General features: G+C 34.8%; 1 protein-coding gene across 1 annotated transcript in view; it reads left to right on the top strand.

Moving 5' to 3' along the window:
- The window catches only part of LOC149788414 (stabilin-2-like), a 495609-nt gene extending 482449 nt beyond the window's left edge, over window positions 1-13160 (top strand). The window contains exons 36-38 of the mRNA XM_089974375.1: window positions 541-704; window positions 3544-3687; window positions 12339-13160. Of these exons, the coding sequence (XP_089830501.1) occupies window positions 541-704; window positions 3544-3687; window positions 12339-12461 (431 nt within the window). The 3' untranslated portion in view covers window positions 12462-13160. The remainder of the gene's footprint in view (window positions 1-540; window positions 705-3543; window positions 3688-12338) is intronic.
- The last annotated feature ends 7179 nt before the right edge of the window (window positions 13161-20339 follow it).

Genomic DNA, 20339 nt, shown 5'->3' with positions numbered 1-20339 from the left:
ATAATCTTCTTTTCTTTGCTTTTTGTTGGCCAGATTAGAATAACAATGATAAGCTTTTGGTCCAGTATTCTTGAAAGTTTCTGACCAAGAATTCCTGTTCAAGCTCAGAGCTCCAAATTCAGATGCAAGACTTGAAATATACCAATGTAATTAAATGATACCATGTTAGTAGAAGACCAAGACTTATGGTATGATACCATGATACTAGACGACAAAAGCTTACAGTATGCCAATGTAATTGAATGATACAATTCTAGTAGAAGACCAAGACTTATAGTATGATACCATGATACTAGACGACAAAAGCTTACAGTATGCCAATGTAATTGAATGATACAATTCTAGTAGAAGACCAAGACTTATAGTATGATACTAGACGACAAAAGCTTACAGTATGCCAATGTAATTGAATGATACAATTCTAGTAGAAGACCAAGACTTATAGTATGATACCATGATACTAGACGACAAAAGCTTACAGTATGCCAATGTAACTGAATAATAGTAGAGGACCAGAACTTATAATGTTCTTTATTTCAGACACTAATACTTGTGAGTACCAAATTGGAGGCTGCAGTCTAAATGCAAACTGTACCATGGTCATGGATAGCATCACATGCCAATGTAAGGAAGGGTTTGAAGGAGACGGATACAACTGCTATAAGGCAATTCAAGATTCTGGCTCAGCTGCTGATAAATTAAAAGTAGGTCAAAGTAGCCTTGCTTAATTTAGTAATCTACTAATACTGACAATGTATTAACACGATTAATATTGCCTTTTGCGACTCTTAGATTCCAGACTTATTATTAGACTATAATTTGAATAACAGCTTTTTAATAAATCAGTTTAATAGCTACAGTTGTTATATTCATGAAGACCTAGGCTTTAAAATTCTGAAATGTCTGGACGGTAAATGATATGTTAAATCTAAAAAGTCCAAGCCATTTATTCTCATGGATCTTTATAAACTGGTCATATAGCTCAGTATTACAGATAGGATCAGTCATTTTCACACACACACACACACACACACACATATATATATATATATATATATATATATATATATATATATATATATATATATATATATATATATATATATATATATATATATATATATATATATCAGCATTTATAGTTGCTGTGAAAGCTTTCTATATGAATTACATTTCTCCAAATGTCTTATATCCAAAATAATAATTAATGGGAACAGATTTCTCTGTCATTCTTTGAAGCAATCTGTCAATTCAGACTCCTTGTTAACATGTCTGCAAAATACATGTCACCAAAAGTATTCAGATTAATAGGGTTTCAATGTATAGACATGCAATTATGATAAAGAGATTTTTATTTTCAAGATTTCAGTCTTAAGCGAAATTAAAAGACAGTTTCTAGGGTAGCTGTGACACTTCCAAATGCAGTTCATATTGGCACTGTATTCCAAATACAGTTTTTGTTGGCACTATATTCCAAATACAGTTTTTGTTGACACTATATTCCAAAATACAGTTTTTGTTGGCACTATATTCCCCAAATGATAACCTAAGATGCTATGTAAGGTTTACAGAATTGAGCAGCAGTTTCAAGAAAAATTTGACAAAACCTTGACATCAGTATCGGGTTCTTCTGAGCTATCAGGTTGCACAGGAAAATCTGTCCCTGGGTAGGGTTTACCTATCTGGATAGGGTTTACCTATCTGGGTAGGGTTTACCTAACTAGGTAGGGTGTACCTATCTGGATAGGGTTTACCTAACTGGATAGGGTTTACCTATCTGGGTAGGGTTTACCTATCTTGGTAGGGTGTATCTATCTGGGTAGGGTTTACCTATCTGGGTAGGGTTTATCTATCTGGGTAGGGTTTACCTATCTGTGTAGGGTTTTCCTATCTGGGTAGGGTTTACCTATCTGGGTAGGGTTTACCCATCTGGGTAGTTGTAGCTTAACATATGGCCAGGAGGTTATCATCCAGAGATGTGGAGTGTCTTCTCTTCCTGTTGTAACTCTCCTACATACAAAAAATTATTGAAATTGTATTGTTTATTTTGTTCACACCTTGCTTCCAGTGTAATATATTTATGGTAACACTGCCTCTGATCATGTAACTGTGAACTGGCTTAAGCAGAACAAGACAATTAGTAGCTAATTTCAACCATCATAAAACAATTAAAATTCAGTTGATCCTGTTGGCAGGGTCGGCTGGCTTCAATGTTTGAAGTTACTTATGTTTTTTATACTGTGTAATCAAGTAATAATGAAAGGATAAAAAAAAATTACTTGATTATGGTTGGATTAGTTACGAACTCAATCATCATAAAACTGTAAACATTACATCGATTCTTTCTCCAGTTCTGCTTGGGTCTCTGTTAGGTGTGATCTAAAGTAATTTGAACAGAATTAAAGATGTAAATTGATTATTGTCAGAATACTAAAGAGCACAAGTGGCATAAAATAGGGTTAGTCTGGCTTCAGTGTTGACAAATTGTTGAGATGTCTAAGCAATGCATTATATCTGATATTGTAAAAATAATGTTCCCTGACTAAGAAATCACACAGAAGTTCTCATACAAAACTGACTAAAACTACTCACATAGTGAATCAAATTTTGTATCCTCATTGGGAAACAAAAAGTCAAACACATGTGCCGCAATGAAAATTCACCATTTTCATTGAAAATCCTCACACGTTTGAAGTAAAAATACCTGGCCAAACTTTGGAAACCTCCCATTTTGTCCTAAGCTTACTTCTCCCTTCTGATAAATGTAGGTGATTGCCTAAACTTATTATCACTTTAAAGGGAGTATTTCTGATTGGATGTTAGGCACACATGTATATAGAGTCATCCCTTTCTTAAAAGGCCACCAGATCTGCAGCAGGAAAGTGGCCTTATAAGAGTAGTGGCCGTCATTGCCAAGGAATTCTAGCTGTAAAAGCATGTGGCCACTGATTGAAGGGCACTGGCATTCAAAGGGGGACCACTGAAAGTGTGTGTGTGTGTGTGCTTGCTTATATCGTCAGTAGTTCTATTCAGTTTTTGTAGCTAGATTATTAACATGAACTGACATCTTATTTGCGTAGTTTGTTACAACTTTAGAGGCTGTGTTTCTGAACAGATGTAGATCAAACTTGGTATGTATGTCTGTATCAAGATCATGAGGTACATGACCAACAACCATGAATATTAATGAGGTGAACTGACATCTGCTTGCTCAGTATTTTAACTACCCTAAAATCTACAATTCTGAATTTACATTTTTGTGTTGATTGTACTTTGTATTAACATTTATCATTAAAATCTCAAATGAATTATCGGTATGTTTGTATATTTTTGAATATTCTTTATCTAGACTTCACAGATAAGCCCAGTGTAAAACAAATTAGATAACCTGCTTAGAATTTTTTTATAAAAAAATGCCAAATTAGCTGTGTGATCCTGGTGAGTGGTGTCAAGCCATCTTTAGTCTTTTGTTTGACTTTTTAGGCATAGACTGTTTGGATGCAATGGGATATACAATTATAAATAATTTAACTTGCATTTCAGTCAGCACAGATACCACTTGGAGCCATTGTTGGTCCAGTTGTGGCACTGCTAGTTATTGCCATTATAGTGTGTGCCATTCTGATGTACAGGAAGTACAGGTCCTCAGGATTCTGGGAACTATGGCGAATTTTTAGAGTTGAGAAGGTAAGAAAACCATAGGCACATGTTCAGATCCTTTGAAAATTGTCTGCAGTGTTTTCTTCATGATGCATGAATTCATAAACCCCAATAAATTTAATAACACCCACCCACCACTGCTTATAAATGAGTAAGCAAGTAAATATTGCAGTCATTGTGCCATCAGCGTAACAAAACCTGCAACATTTCATTGATATTACAAAGCTCTTTCTAATCTGTTGGGCACTTATGCACACAACCTCTAGATCAATTAGCAAAACTCATGCACTTACCAAGTGACCTCTTGCAATTGAGCAGTGAGACACATAATCAATTATCTAGTTAATACAAATACAAGAAATTTCACCCACAGCAATTGGCAGCATTTTACAATAGTAAACATGCAGTTTTAGGTGGTAATGTCTCTGCTGTTACATGCAGTTTTACAGTATAGTGTGGTGGACACAATTTATGATAGCTGACACTGTTTTATGTTTATTTAGTAAATATTATTTATTACACACATTTGTTGAAATATACTATAAAGGGTTCAGTCATAGATTGCACAGGAAATATTTCTCAAACTGAAATGGCACCTACAACCAGTAGACCTTCAGATAAGGGGTTACCTTGATGAACAGCCTGAAAATAAAGGATTTAAGGATAATGTGGATTGCCAATAGAAACTCCATTTACCATAAAAGACAGTAAATGCTGCAAAGTCATACATCTCAGTGTGTCAGTCAGTCGATCTGAGTTTGTGTTGGCCTGTCCATTAGCCATTGTGTTGTACAATCCCACAGTGGCAAAGCTTCTCCTATCACGCCACATGGAAGATTTTGATGAAAACTTGTAAGCTAGATACATGGTTGGTATATATTTGCAGCAATTTTTTTCCTCTGGCCTATTTGTTCAGCAGTGTCTTGAGAAAAAATCTTTACAGACACATTTATTCCATGGTCTGGTTGGTCCTAAATAAAAAGGTGCCTTTTGTATATCCATTATGACTGCTTCAGTAGCCAGCTTGAATATTCAGTTATATTTGCTCCTTCTGAATGACGATATCAGCATGAGGTTTTCACTGAATGACCATATCAACATGGGGTTTTCACTGAATGACCATATCAACATGGGGTTTCCACTGAATGACCATATCAACATTGGGGTTTTCACTGAATGACCATATCAGCATGGGGTTTTCACTGAATGACCATATCAACATGGGGTTTCCACTGAATGACCATATCAACATGGGGTTTTCACTGAATGACCATATCAACATGGGGTTTTCACTGAATGACCATATCAACATGGGGTTTTCACTGAATGACCATATCAACATTGGGGTTTTCACTGAATGACCATATCAACATGGGGTTTTCACTGAATGACCATATCAACATGGGGTTTCCACTGAATGACCATATCAACATGGGGTTTTCACTGAATGACCATATCAACATGGGGTTTTCACTGAATGACCATATCAACATGGGGTTTCCACTGAATGACCATATCAACATGGGGTTTTCACTGAATGACCATATCAACATGGGGTTTTCACTGAATGACCATATCAACATGGGGTTTCCACTGAATGACCATATCAACATGGGGTTTCCACTGAATGACCATATCAACATGGGGTTTTCACTGAATGACCATATCAACATGGGGTTTTCACTGAATGACCATATCAACATGGGGTTTCCACTGAATGACCATATCAACATGGGGTTTCCACTGAATGACCATATCAACATGGGGTTTTCACTGAATGACCATATCAACATGGGGTTTTCACTGAATGACCATATCACATGGGGTTTTCACTGAATGACCATATCAACATGGGGTTTCCACTGAATGACCATAACATGGGGTTTTCACTGAATGACCATATCAACATGGGGTTTTCACTAAATGACCATATCAACATGGGGTTTTCACTGAATGACCATATCAACATGGGAGTTTTCACTGAATGACCATATCAACATGGGATTTCCACTGAATGACCATATCAACATGGGGTTTTCACTGAATGACCATATCAACATGGGGTTTCCACTGAATGACCATATCAACATGGGGTTTCCACTGAATGACCATATCAACATGGGGTTTCCACTGAATGACCATAACATGGGGTTTTCACTGAATGACCATATCAACATGGGGTTTTCACTGAATGACCATATCAACATGGGGTTTTCACTGAATGACCATATCAACATGGGAGTTTTCACTGAATGACCATATCAACATGGGGTTTTCACTGAATGACCATATCAACATGGGGGTTTTCACTGAATGACCATATCAACATGGGGTTTCCACTGAATGACCATATCAACATGGGGTTTCCACTGAATGACCATATCAACATGGGGTTTCCACTGAATGACCATATCAACAGGGGGTTTTCACTGAATGACCATATCAACATGGGGTTTCCACTGAATGACCATATCAACATGGGAGTTTTCACTGAATGACCATATCAACATGGGGTTTCCACTGAATGACCATATCAACATGGGGTTTTCACTGAATGACCATATCAACATGGGGTTTCCACTGAATGACCATAACATGGGGTTTTCACTGAATGACCATATCAACATGGGGTTTTCACTGAATGACCATATCAACATGGGGTTTTCACTGAATGACCATATCAACATGGGGTTTTCACTGAATGACCATATCAACATTGGGGTTTTCACTGAATGACCATATCAACATGGGGTTTTCACTGAATGACCATATCAACATGGGGTTTTCACTGAATGACCATATCAACATTGGGGTTTCCACTGAATGACCATAACATGGGGTTTTCACTGAATGACCATATCAACATGGGGTTTTCACTGAATGACCATATCAACATGAGGTTTTCACTGAATGACCATATCAACATGGGGTTTCCACTGAATGACCATATCAACATGGGGTTTTCACTGAATGACCATATCAACATGGGGTTTTCACTGAATGACCATATCAATATGGGGTTTTCACTGAATGACCATATCAACATGGGGTTTTCACTGAATGACCATATCAACATGGGGTTTTCACTGAATGACCATATCAACATGGGGGTTTTCACTGAATGACCATATCAACATGGGGTTTCCACTGAATGACCATATCAACATGGGGTTTTCACTGAATGACCATATCAACATGGGGTTTTCACTGAATGACCATATCAACATGGGGTTTTCACTGAATGACCATATCAACATGGGGTTTCCGCTGAATGACCATATCAACATGGAGTTTTCACTGAATGACCATATCAACATGGGGTTTTCACTGAATGACCATATCAACATGGGGTTTTCACTGAATGACCATATCAACATGGGGTTTTCACTGAATGACCATATCAACATGGGGTTTTCACTGAATGACCATATCAACATGGGGTTTTCACTGAATGACCATAACATGGGGTTTTCACTGAATGACCATATCAACATGGGGTTTTCACTGAATGACCATATCAACATGGGGTTTTCACTGAATGACCATATCAACATGGGGTTTTCACTGAATGACCATATCAACATGGGGTTTCCACTGAATGACCATAACATGGGGTTTTCACTGAATGACATATCAACATGGGGTTTCCACTGAATGACCATATCAACATTGGGTTTCCACTGAATGACCATATCAACATGGGGTTTTCACTGAATGACCATATCAACATGGGAGTTTTCACTGAATGACCATATCAACATGGGGTTTCCACTGAATGACCATAACATGGGGTTTTCACTGAATGACCATATCAACATGGGGTTTTCGCTAAATGACTTCTTATGATATCCAATTAGTCCTAAATAAAAATGATGCCAATCTTGCATTCTGTATGGCCACCATGGCAGCCATGTATGAAAATTGTTTTATTTCTACTCCTTCTGAATGGAAAGTCACCAGTAGATGTGAGGTTTATGCTGATCTAATTTCATATGTGGCTGCCATATAGTGGCCATATTGAAATTATTATCACTACCCCTCCTGAATGAATTGTCATATCAAAAGGGTATTTTCACTAAATGGCTGCTGATGTCTTATTGGTGTTAAATGAAAGGGTAGTGATCTGGTGCACAATATGGCCACCATGGCAGCCATCTTGAAAATGTTATTGTTCCTACACCTTGTGAAGAGAGAGTCATATTGGTAAAAGGTTTTCAGTAGACAACTTCTTATGATTGCTAGTTAGTCCTAAATGAAGATGGTACCGGTGTCCAGTATGGCCACTGCAGCAGCCTCTTGAATATAATATTATTGCAACTCATGAACCAAAAGTCATACTGACATGGAGTTTTCACCAGAATACATCCATTATATTTAGTTGATCCTAAATGAAAATTAACCCACTTGCACAGCAAATATGAGTGACACTGCTGCTATCTTGAGAATCTTTTTATTGCCTTTGCTCTGAATGGCCGGTTTTATCAACTTGGGTTTTTGCTAAAATACTTCTTATGATTTCTAGGATGAATATTGTTATCTGCTACAGCCATTTTCAGTCAGTGAAACTAAGAATAGATAACCTTTCTATAGCATAATAGGTTATGATTCCTTAGTTTTCAAACTTATCACAAGGTCTTCATCTGAGGAATGACTGATAGACTGGAGTCACGTGTTCAACTAAATGTTGACCACATGACAAAACCCTTTGTACAATGGCAGAAGTTCCAATCCAGAATCTTGTTTCAACACTGGCTGCCCCCTCCATGATTTCAATAGCTTTCTCTTAATTTACTCTGATATTATCCCACAAAATAGTTTGTCCTGGTTCTTTGCAATTTTTACAAACTGCTGTCAGGGATTCTCTGTCGGTGGATAAATATTGTCTTCAGATTTCTAGTAGTTTTCCAATGCGGTCATATCCACAAATCACACAGGAGTTTATAGATGACTGAGTACTTCTTATTCTTGTTATGGCTGCACCTCTTAGATATCTGGTCATATCATTAGATATCTGGTCATATCAACATCTTGCATTATATCAACATGAAGGTTTTGCCAGAAGACTTTTAATACCTACCATATATACTCACGTATAAGCCCATTCATGTATAAGCTGAACCCCAAACTGAACAGGAATAAATACTAATAAATGCATGACCCATGATTAAGCTGACCTAAACATCAGATGATGCATGAGGTAAGTTCTAGATGCATTTATTAGGGCAAACTTATATTTAGAACAATGCATGTATACTTATCTCAAGGTTAGCATGCATGATTATTATAAAGAAATGGTATAAAGTAATTTAATTTTCTGTTTTTTTTTTATGGTTTCTGCCTAATTTAGATTTGTGTAAAATTTGATCAAAAATGACAAGAATTTAGCAATCGCCCATGCTGTAACACTACCTCGACCTTTTGACTTAATTATTGTTCATTTATGCATTATTGCGTTGGACATTTTATATCAAAGCACCAGTAATTACGTTTTTACTCTGCTTTAAAATTGTAAATACCTTAAAATATAATCCCAGTTTGACAACACAATGAACAAACAATACGGTTTGATTCAATGCTCGCAATTAGGCTACTGAACTTATTTACATAATGGCATCACTGCATGTACATTGTAGGTTTGTTTAATCTCTGAATTAGGTACATCTGTTGGAGTCGAATCATGGGCACTATTGCACTAAACTTTAATATCTCCAAAATACAGTAACAAAGGTTTGGAAATAATGCTTCAAAAATTATGCTAATACAGTACTGTAAAAGCTGAGTTGTAGTTTGCATTGATGTAAGCAACCTTACATAATACCTGTCAACTTTCACACCGGGAGAGAATAAAAACTCCTAATATTCGGGGTCGCTCAACACCAACCTCCTGATTTCATAATCTTCCAATTTTTTGCAGAGAACTCCCGATTATTACATTATGTCTTTGATTTTCATTTCTTCTAAATAAGGAAAGTCCTACATATTCTGTTGTAACACATGTGAATTATTGTTGTGATGAAATAATTACTGTACTATAAAGAATTCGCTTCTTCACTAAATAGAATGTTAACCTTAAACATAATTCATGTAAATTAATTAATTTTTTTTTACCTCTACAATAATACAAAAATAAAAATATAAACCAGAAAGAAAGAAAAAACCACAACAATAAAATCGTCCACAACTAATTTCAATCCCAATAATGATCACTGCAAATACTGTAACTCCATATGCTATAGTGCCATTCCCATGAAAGAAACTTACACGGGTGAACACCAATGTTAAGTTAAAAGAAGGAATGAAAATACATACCACACAGCAAATATGTCCTCAAAAAACTAATTCAGAATACATGTTTTATAATAAACAATACTAAATGCTTTACGAGTTGACAGTAAGGGAATAAGGTCAGACATACAAAGAGGGAAAAATAGCTGCCTCATGTATGGTACCAGGAGGCTGGAAATTTTGGTACCTTTGTACTGGTATAGTTACTGGTCCAGATTCCCTCTTATCACAAGCCAGTTTCAAGGTTTTAATGATTAACTGGCCTGTACTGCTGTCGCAAAATGAAAGACAAATTTGCTGACTATCAACATAGGAGACGCCAAAACATCAAGCTTTCCATTGTGTGGAAAGGTAAGTTTGCTCAGCTAAAATACAAAACTAAAATTGATTGATGTTGAACTTAGTTGATCTATATGAGAATTTAGGCTTTATTATTACCACTCTTCGTGAATATGTAAATTATGATGGTTATGTGCCTTGTACAATTAAACATGCTTACCTTTCTAAAAATATTACCTCAAGTTGTAGGATCACTTATATCATTGAAAATGAGTAACTCGTGAGCATGTGATTCAATGTAAATGAAACAGCTATTAAGGACTGGCTGAAATGTTAATCTAGAAGAAAGCAATTTGGTTGAAACAATGAATAAATCAAAATCTGCATCTAATATGTTTGGGAATAAGTAAGGATTTAAGTACTGTACATTATAGTTCAGAATGGTCTCCCTGGTAAACTGAAAAGGCCAGCGAATTATGAAGTCTGTATTTACCTTTATTTAACTTTGTGTTGGAGAAATCAGAAAATATGCACATGAAAAATAATAACAAGATTAATCATAGTACTTTATAACAGTTTAATAGTTGTTGTCGGGTCACCAAAAGTTACTTTTTCTTTACATGCATATGTCTTAGGACATGGGAAAAATTATTGCTTTGTATCACAAGATTTACATCCGTTACAGTAGTCAACAAAAAAATCTAAAAACTGTCAAAAGTTAAGACATTGGCCCGCAGATAAGTCACCCCCCCCCCCCTTCCAGGCCTTTTTTTTCTTCTCTAAATTATTCGGCTTATATGCGAGTATATATGGTAGTTGGTCCTAAATGAAATTAGTTCCATTTGTGCATCCAATATGTCTGTCTTGAAATTCTTATTGTTACTACTGGGTAAATGCTGTTACGACTCTATGGTCTTAAACAATATATCAGAAAGTTACAATGTGAAAATTTAAGAGGAACTTAACAGTGTTTTAAATTATATTCCAAATAATTCTAAATGTCCTATCACAAGTCCAAAGTATGGAATGTTCTGAATGAATTACAGTAGTTTTGAATGTATTGATGTACCACAATGACGTAATCCAACACATTTTTGAATGACAGTCATGAGTAATTTCCCATGATCAGAGCATAAATATCTTAAACATTAGACATTTTCTGCAATATCACACTTCCTTCTCAGCAACTAATGTTGATCATGTGACTTATAATGGTCTTGTGATCAGAAGAGACTGGTGTAGATGGGTGGTAATTCAAGCTCCTCATCCCTGTTTATTGTCTGCCTCCGCTGTCTGATTCACCTTCCTTTTACATATATTGTCCTCTGATGTTCTCACCTTGATTTGATTGGGGGTGATGGAATGTGCCATATTGCTACAATGTTTATGTATGACTGATGACTCTTTACTGATGCATTCCATAATCCTCATTTCTAACACTCTGTCTGTTTCTCTGATGTGATCTTTCTCACAGTCATTACATTTTATATAATAAACCACAGTACATTTTTTCAAATTTTCAGTTTTGTCCTTCACGTGCAAGTTGAAGTCTTAAAGAGTTGTATGGTTTGTTTGCTGAGACACAAAGAAAGGTTATATTTTTTGTGTGCATGTATCATTGTACACAAAAAGAGGCACGATGCTTCTCCTGTCCCAATACTTTTTTCTTTTTTTGGTGCTTCATGACACAGCAACACAAGTTGGCTATATAGTACTGAAGCAGTTAACATACAATACCAAGGATGTAAAATGATAGTCAATAAAGGCTGATCCTTTGGTAGGATTCAAAACTGCGCCTCTTTGGTTATGTGTCTGGAACACTGCAGCTACACTGCACACTGGTTACCACTTAGGCATGTGGGAGGATGCATTGAGCCAATTCTACATCCCTCAGCCATGTTGGGAGGCATCACAGTCACCGTGCCTTATTCAGGATAATTGTAACTTTTCACAAGTTGCTCATTGACAATATGTGTACCTTTTCTCTCATGCTCTCTTGACAACATGAATTAAATGTTTTTGAATTTAATCATCTTACTGAATGCCTTTAAAAATATTTATACATAAAAATTGAGTGGTCAGTTACAATGATTCTCTTTCTTTTTTTTATATAGGATTCTGACAATGAGTCCATTGCCAGTCTGCATGGAGATGAGAATGAGCCATCAACATCCTCAATCCCTGCAAGAAACATTAACTTTGATAATCCTCTGTTCAAAGCACAAGATGACCTGTAAAGAAATTTCCAGATGAAATTGAGTAGTTCTATGTTTGTTTCATTTTTCTACATGTATGTTTTGTATGAACTGTAAATGAGATAACATGTTACATGTATTACTATAAAATTTACATGAAATACAAGTCATAGTTATAGGGATATACTGTATCCAAGTTAGGTACAACTGAGAAAGCAGAGTGAATTTGTTTGTGTAAATTTATATTCAAGTTGGGCAAAACAGAGAAAACACAGTGAATTCTTGTATATTGTTATCTAAATTAGGTGAAATAGAGAAAGCACAGTAAATTTGTGTATATACACCACTCCCTTGATAACTTGCTTCCTGATAACACGCAAACCCACTTATAACATGGGCTCAGTCATGGATCCAATTTTGTAAAACTAGAAAGTACAAAAAATTTGACCTCTGTTTGTGGAACATGAAGAAAATCATGATCAAAATTGGTAACTAAAACCTTTATATATCGCTCTTTTTATCATCGAAAACAGTTGATATGACCTGAAAATTTGAATCAACATACTGAAATTATCAACTTTTAATAAGAAATCATGTATTTTCTTAAAATTTCATTCCATACAACATTCTAGGTACACTGTAAATAACAGTATGCATAGAAATTTAATGAAATTGTCACTAATGCCTACTTGAGGCAACATTTTAATAAATGCCAATTAAATACATTTTTATCAAATGAAATGTGTTTTGTTATATCTTTTAGTTTGGCTCAAGTGTAATGATCATAAATACAATGTGACCTGCTGTATTCAAACCTGAAATATGTCAATCTACTGTAAAAGCTATGTCCACGAGCATTTCTTTGAGAACCTAATTAAATGCCAATGGTGTTTTGATACCTAATTTGTGTAAGTATTTGTTGTATTGTTGCACTTAATTAAAAGCTGGCCTTGTGGAGTTACCACATTAATTACGCCTTTTGTATCAGAAAAAGGGGGTAGACTAATTGAAAATTTTTAAGTTATGCAAATCTAACCATTGGATTAGAGAAGGTGTCCTCTTACAATAACATCACTGGATTGGAGAAGGGGTTCTATTAGACTGACATCATTGGATTGGAGAAGGTGGCCTATTACATTGACATCATTGGATTGGAGAAGGGGTCCTTTTAAATTGACATTATTGGATTGGAGAAGGTGGCCTATTACATTGACATCATTGGATTGGAGAAGGTGGCCTATTACATTGACATCATTGGATTGGAGAAGGTGGCCTATTACATTGACATCATTGGATTAGAGAAAGGGTACTTTTAAATTGACATTATTGGATTGGAGAAAGGGTCCTATTACATTGACATCATTGGATTAGAGAAAGGGTACTTTTAAATTGACATTATTGGATTAGAGAAAGGGTCCTATTACATAGACATCATTAGATTGGAGAACAGGTTCTATTAGACTGACATCATTGGATTGGAGAAGGTGGCCTATTACATTGACATCATTGGATTGGAGAAGGTGGCCTATTACATTGACATCATTGGATTAGAGAAAGGGTACTTTTAAATTGACATTATTGGATTAGAGACAGGGTCCTATTACATTGACATCATTGGATTGGAGAAGGTGGCCTATTACACTGACATTACTGGATTAGAGAAAGGGTACTTTTAAATTGACATCATTGGATTAGAGAAAGGGTCCTATTACATTGACATCATTGGATTGGAGAAGGAGGCCTATTACACTGACATTATTGGATAAGAGAAGTTGTCTTTTAAATTGACATCATTGGATTAGAGAAAGGGTCCTATTACATAAACATCACTGGATTAGAGAAGGAGTCCTTTTAAATTGACATCATTGGATTAGAGAAAGGGTAATTTTAAATAGACATCATTGGATTAGAGAAAGGGTAATTTTAAATAGACATCATTGGATTAGAGAAAGGGTAATTTTAAATAGACATCATTGGATTAGAGAAAGGGTCCTATTACATTGACATCACTGGATTGGAGAAAGGGTCCTATTACATTGACATCATTGGATTAGAGAAAGGGTACTTTTAAATTGACATTATTGGATTAGAGAAAGGGTCCTATTACATAGACATCATTGGATTAGAGAAGGGGTCCTATTACACTAACATCATTGGATTGGATTGGAGAAGGAGGCCTATTACATTGACATTATTGGATAAGAGAAGTTGTCCTTTTAAATTGACATCATTGGATTAGAGAAGGGGTCCTATTACATAGACATCATTGGATTAGATAAAGGGTCATATTACATAGACATCATTGGATTTGAGAAAGGGTCCTATTACATAGACATCATTGGATTAGAGAAAGGGTCATATTACATTGACATCATTGGATTAGAGAATGGGTCCTATTACATAGACATCATTGGATTAGAGAAAGGGTCCTATTACATTGACATCATTGGATTGGAGAAGGAGGGCTATTACATTGACATCATTGGATTAGAGAAAGGGTACTTTTAAATTGACATCATTGGATTAGAGAAAGGGTACTTTTAAATTGACATCATTGGATTAGAGAAAGGGTCCTATTACATAGACATCACTAAATTAGAGGAGTACTGTTATGTTGACATCACTTGATCATGGTTTGTAGCAACTATAAAATCCATGAAAATATGAAGCCCACAAATAATTTTGAATTCACATCAAATCCATATTTTTGTTGGAAAGTAATGATACTATAAATTGATTGTATGTATAGATATATGTGTGTATATATATATATATATATATATATATATATATATATATATATATTTCTCACCCATGCAACAGAGAAATCTACTTGTTTTGCTAACCTTACTTTTTCTTGTCTCAGTCTAGTTATCTCAGACCAGTCATCTCAGTCAAGGTGTCCATGTGCTGAGAACTACTTTAAAAAGAAAAGAAACCCTTGTTGTCTTCTGCTGTCCCTGACGTAGTTGTACTAAAATAAAACAACAACAACAAATATATAACAAAAACATAGTAACTTAAGTTAAATCCATCTTTGAGAACACAAACACATATGATGTTGAGCTTTTTGGTATTGTTCGTTCCACACAGCATGGTCAGTTTTATTCTATATGCAGGCCTAGCTCAATACATTTTTAAATTAGCATCATTAAATGTAGCTAAAGACCTAACTAGTTTTAAATACTTCATGTGAAACAAATTATATACTGTTAGCTACATTTAATGATGCTGACGTGAAAATAACGGTGCTACAGATAGGATAAAATTCTCAGTGCTATGTGAAATGAACAATATCACAGAAAACACTTATCCATGCAAAGATACCATATACCAATACACTTACTCTCTTAACAAATATGGAAAAATTAGTAACAGCCAGAAAAGTGTTATATAAAATCTGTTTTTTTCTAATTTTGTTAAGCATCTCCACTGTGCCCCGGTTTAATAAAAAATATACCTACAATAGTTAATGACAAATAATACACTTACCAGCCAGAAGGAATAATTTATCCATCAGCACATTAATCCATAAGCAAATTTCACTGTAGCACTTGCCATATTTCCAGGACAGAAAAATAAATGTTTAAAGAATCCGTGAACTTGAAAGTTTAGCACATGGTTATCCACTCCATTTTTGGAGTTTCTATTATACACGGGGGATAATTTTACAATCAATATTAAGGACAATACAAGTATGCCACACACAGTTTCACCTCCGAAGAAGAAAAGAATAGTTATATTATTATATACGATTGTGACACAGACCTTTAATTACCCATGAACAATCTAAAGAAAGATGTTACTCTTCATTACAGGAGCGCTGAGTGGCCAATATTGTTTTATTATTTACAATATAACTTTTTGAAAATTGGAACTGATGAAAATAAAACAGTTTTTTGTAATAAATATTAATTATTTATTGTCAATTTCATATAACATCCATATATTAAATGTGATAAAACCTCATTATTATACGATGTTTTATATTGTTATTCTCTTTGCTCACACGTATAAACTGTGTACTTCGGATGCAACGGTCACACCACAGCCCTCATTAACATATTTATATTATTGCACTGCATGTAAACATTGGACGTGAGTGCTAGTGCAGAATTATTTTTACTTTAAAGGAAAATATTGGGTGAGAAAAATAATCTACGTTGGGTTTGGACTGAAACAAGGAAATCCCAGTTGCGGGTTTATATTATGTCTCCCCACTCAGGCAAGCCTCGTGGGGATCAAATAATATAAACCCTTGACTGGGAATTCATTGTCTCAGCCCAAACCCCAGGAATTTGTAAATTGCAAAAAGCATGCTGACATAAAGTTCTTGTCAGTTTCTTCAGGTGATGCTGAGCCTGCAATGAATATGGTCACCAGCACTTAAAACAGAAAAACATTTTGTTACTTCTGATATAATACTCCACAGAATTTTAACAGATTTGAAGGAGCAACTTGGCATCAAGGACACATTTGTACCCAAAACAATGCCATTACTACAAAAATTGAAAATCTTTTAAAGAATTATTTTCAAAAATTAAGAATCTGACCAAATTAAAAGCATTCTTTTATGAATAGTTTTCAGATTTATATAAATATTGCTGATCCATCAGCCAATGTGGCCATTATACCAAAAAGTAGAAACACATATATGTAACAGGTTCTCAAAAATACTCCACAGAATTTGATCAAATTTTAATGGAAGCCTCTTCATATTCATATAGGATATGTCAATTTGGCATAAAAATGACTGCTGTTATTACATATTTATGAAAAGCAACCTTTAATTGTTTTCTTGCAATAAACAATGACTAGAACTGGGGCACATTGGATGAATAGTCTACTTTAGTCCAGAGTTTTGAGTTGAATAAAAAAATGGTACCAATCTGCCATGAAATATGACCACTTTTACTGAAATCAGAAGAATTTGAACCAACATTTTCTCAGAGTATAACCAAATTTGACAGAAAGCAGAATGACTTGAAAAGCTTTTAGATTTGTGCAATAGATGTTAATCAGCTGTTACTAAAACAAAGAACATTTAAGCTATTTTATTTCTAGAAAGCTGCTCAAAAGAATGTAACCAACGTTGACAGAAAGTATCTTGGCATATAACATCTTTAATATTGGACATAGGATGCTGATGTGCTCTCAGATATGGATAAAGATACAAATAACGCCAAATCTTGAAACATCTGATTAGCAGCACTGAAAGACATTTTTGCATAAAGCAACCTCCTGACTCTGATTTCTTGGCTGACTTGTCTTGCTGTTATTCAGATTTTATCAGGAGAGCTCAGGGCTACTTAGACTTTTTGTTTCATTTGTCTTGCTATCATTTTAGTCAATATATTTAGCTTTATTTTTTCCTTCAACTGCCTGTCACATTCTTTGGAAAATTAAAGCTTTTGATGGTGGCTGTACTACAACATTGATACATGGAAAAAAAATGCATTTCAAATTACTACTAATTTTTATTCTGTAGCAAGAGGTCCATAAATCAAAGACAGTTTAGAGTTTTCTGGTATTTTATGCAGATTTATGAAGAATTTAGAAATGGATTATAAAGCGTAAGGAAACAGTGTAACTCAATCATATTGATTCATAAAAATAGAATCAAGGCTTCTTTCGTATCTCACATCTAAAATGTTAGGCAGTGATATATTATTTTGCTAGTTTGTGTATCTGTTTATTCATTCATTCCTTTTGCCTTCTCTATTTTGGACTCCATTTCACTTGCACTGACATGAAAATGGGTATGTGGATGCATCTCAGGCAGAGCAACTTGGCTAAAACTAAGTCACAATGACCTAAGTTTCATGCTTGAATGACTTTTGTTTTCAGCTGTTCATTCATTATCCCCCTTCATTATTATGGATTCTATTTCAGCTACACCTAAAAATTACTTTGTTGGTGACTGTCAGGGAGAGTAACTGATTCATAACAAAATTGGTCATTCTGACCTAATTTTCATGCTTGAGTGACATTTTTAGCCATTTGTTCTCAACAAAGGTAATTATGGAATACCAAAACAGGTCAATGTGACAGACTTTTAAAGCTTATTGATTTTGGAGTTTTAGCTATATGTTTATTCATATCTTTGACCATATTTTACCTTAACTCATGTGGATACATTTCAAGGAAACTCTGCCATTTTGCAAGACTAAGTTACTGCAATGAAGTTTTAAAGTGTAAGTGATTTGTGGATTTTCATGCCAAAAATATCTTGGATCCCATTTCACCTACACTCATAAAAATTGGTATATGGATACAACTTAAATTACTTGGCCATACAAAAATTAGATCAATATGACTAAATGTGGATACCTGAGTGACTTTTAGATCACTGTGACCAAATTTGGATGCCTGAGGGACTTTTGTATTTATAATAGTTCATTACAGCCTCAATATATTTGACCTTATTTTGCCCATGTTCTTGGCAGTTGTTATCTGAATGTATGTCAGGGTCATTGACTAAGCCATGATAAATGTAGAAACTGAAATTTGTGTGCTTGAGTGACTTCTGTATGTTAAGCTACCTTCATTATCTTAACCCTGTTTCATACATACTCAAAACGTTTGTACATGTATGCACCTTAAAGTGTGTAACCCAACCATATCAGAACCAAGTCACAGTATTGTAATTTTAATGCTCTGGTATAAAAATTGTTACATGTATGTAGATGTGTCTAGCAGTGAGTAACCAAATCACATAACAGCCATGTCTAACTTTCACACTTGAGTGACTTTCATATTTTCATCAATTCAATTATTATTTCTTCAATATCTTTGACCCTATTTAACCCACACACATAAAATATTACACGTGGATGCAATTCAGCTGCCATCTTGGAAATATTTGTATCATTTTTAATTCTATACAAAATTTATCTGTTATGTTTTTTCAGGAAGACATTTCTTATTAGTTTAGTTGGTCCTAAATTTTAAAAAATGATGCCAATTTGACAACATTATGGTTACCATAACAGCCATGTTGAAAACATTGTTATTACTACTCCTAATAAATGAAAAGTCATATTGACTTAAGGTTTTCGGTAGAAGATGTCTTATGACATCTAACTGCTTGAGAGAAGATGGTGCCATTCTGACATCCAGTATGAAAATCTTTTGCAAATGCTCCTCATGTGGCATGGATGGTCTTATTGACATTGAGTTTTCAGCTTAGACATATGACAATCTGTTTACTGGTAAATCAAATTTCCACTGTCCTACCTGAAGATTGGATTGGGACTCCTTAGGGGTCATTTTCTGGTGGCTTGTGTTATTACCATAATCACTAATTGTATCAGACATCAGCTGAAGCCTTATATGTTTGCATTTGGAAGACTGAGCTGTGTGGCTGAAGAACATCATTGTGTGCCGAATGATTTGAATCACTTTCAGACTTTTGAAAACTGCATTTCCAATGGAAAATTCAGAGATCAACAGAACATGAACCCCCAGCAGTCACTTTAAGATCTTCACATAGGGCTTGAGACTTATATATTTGGTCCCAAGCAATATCAATGCGAATCCAATATGGCCACTATGGTGGTCAATTTAAAAATCTGTCATACATGTAGGTAATTCAAGAATAAAAGAATAAAGAATCTAAGATTCTTTTTAAAAACAATTCTAGCGAGTTGAGCATCATTTCTTTTGATGTACTCTTGTTTACTTGGTCATAGTCAGTAATTAATCATCTCAAGAATAAGGTAGAGTGGCTCTCAGGGGAACTTTTTTCAACTTCTTTATCTTCCATAGAATAAACTGTTTTTATATTAGTGACCTTTATCTGGTCCTAACTGATATTTTTAGTACTAAATTTTACAATAAACTGTTTAATACCAATTTAATGTCACATTCTACCACTGTGGTTTGCCTCTTAGCAGTGTCTTATGAAAATTTTATCAACAT

The sequence above is a fragment of the Sinohyriopsis cumingii genome, chromosome 11 (genome assembly GCF_028554795.1).
Source record: "Sinohyriopsis cumingii isolate HCF-2022 chromosome 11, ASM2855479v2, whole genome shotgun sequence".
Classification (NCBI taxonomy): domain Eukaryota; kingdom Metazoa; phylum Mollusca; class Bivalvia; order Unionida; family Unionidae; genus Sinohyriopsis; species Sinohyriopsis cumingii.
The sequence above is the reverse complement of the archived record's forward strand: the minus strand, read 5'-3'. Positions and strand labels throughout refer to the sequence as shown.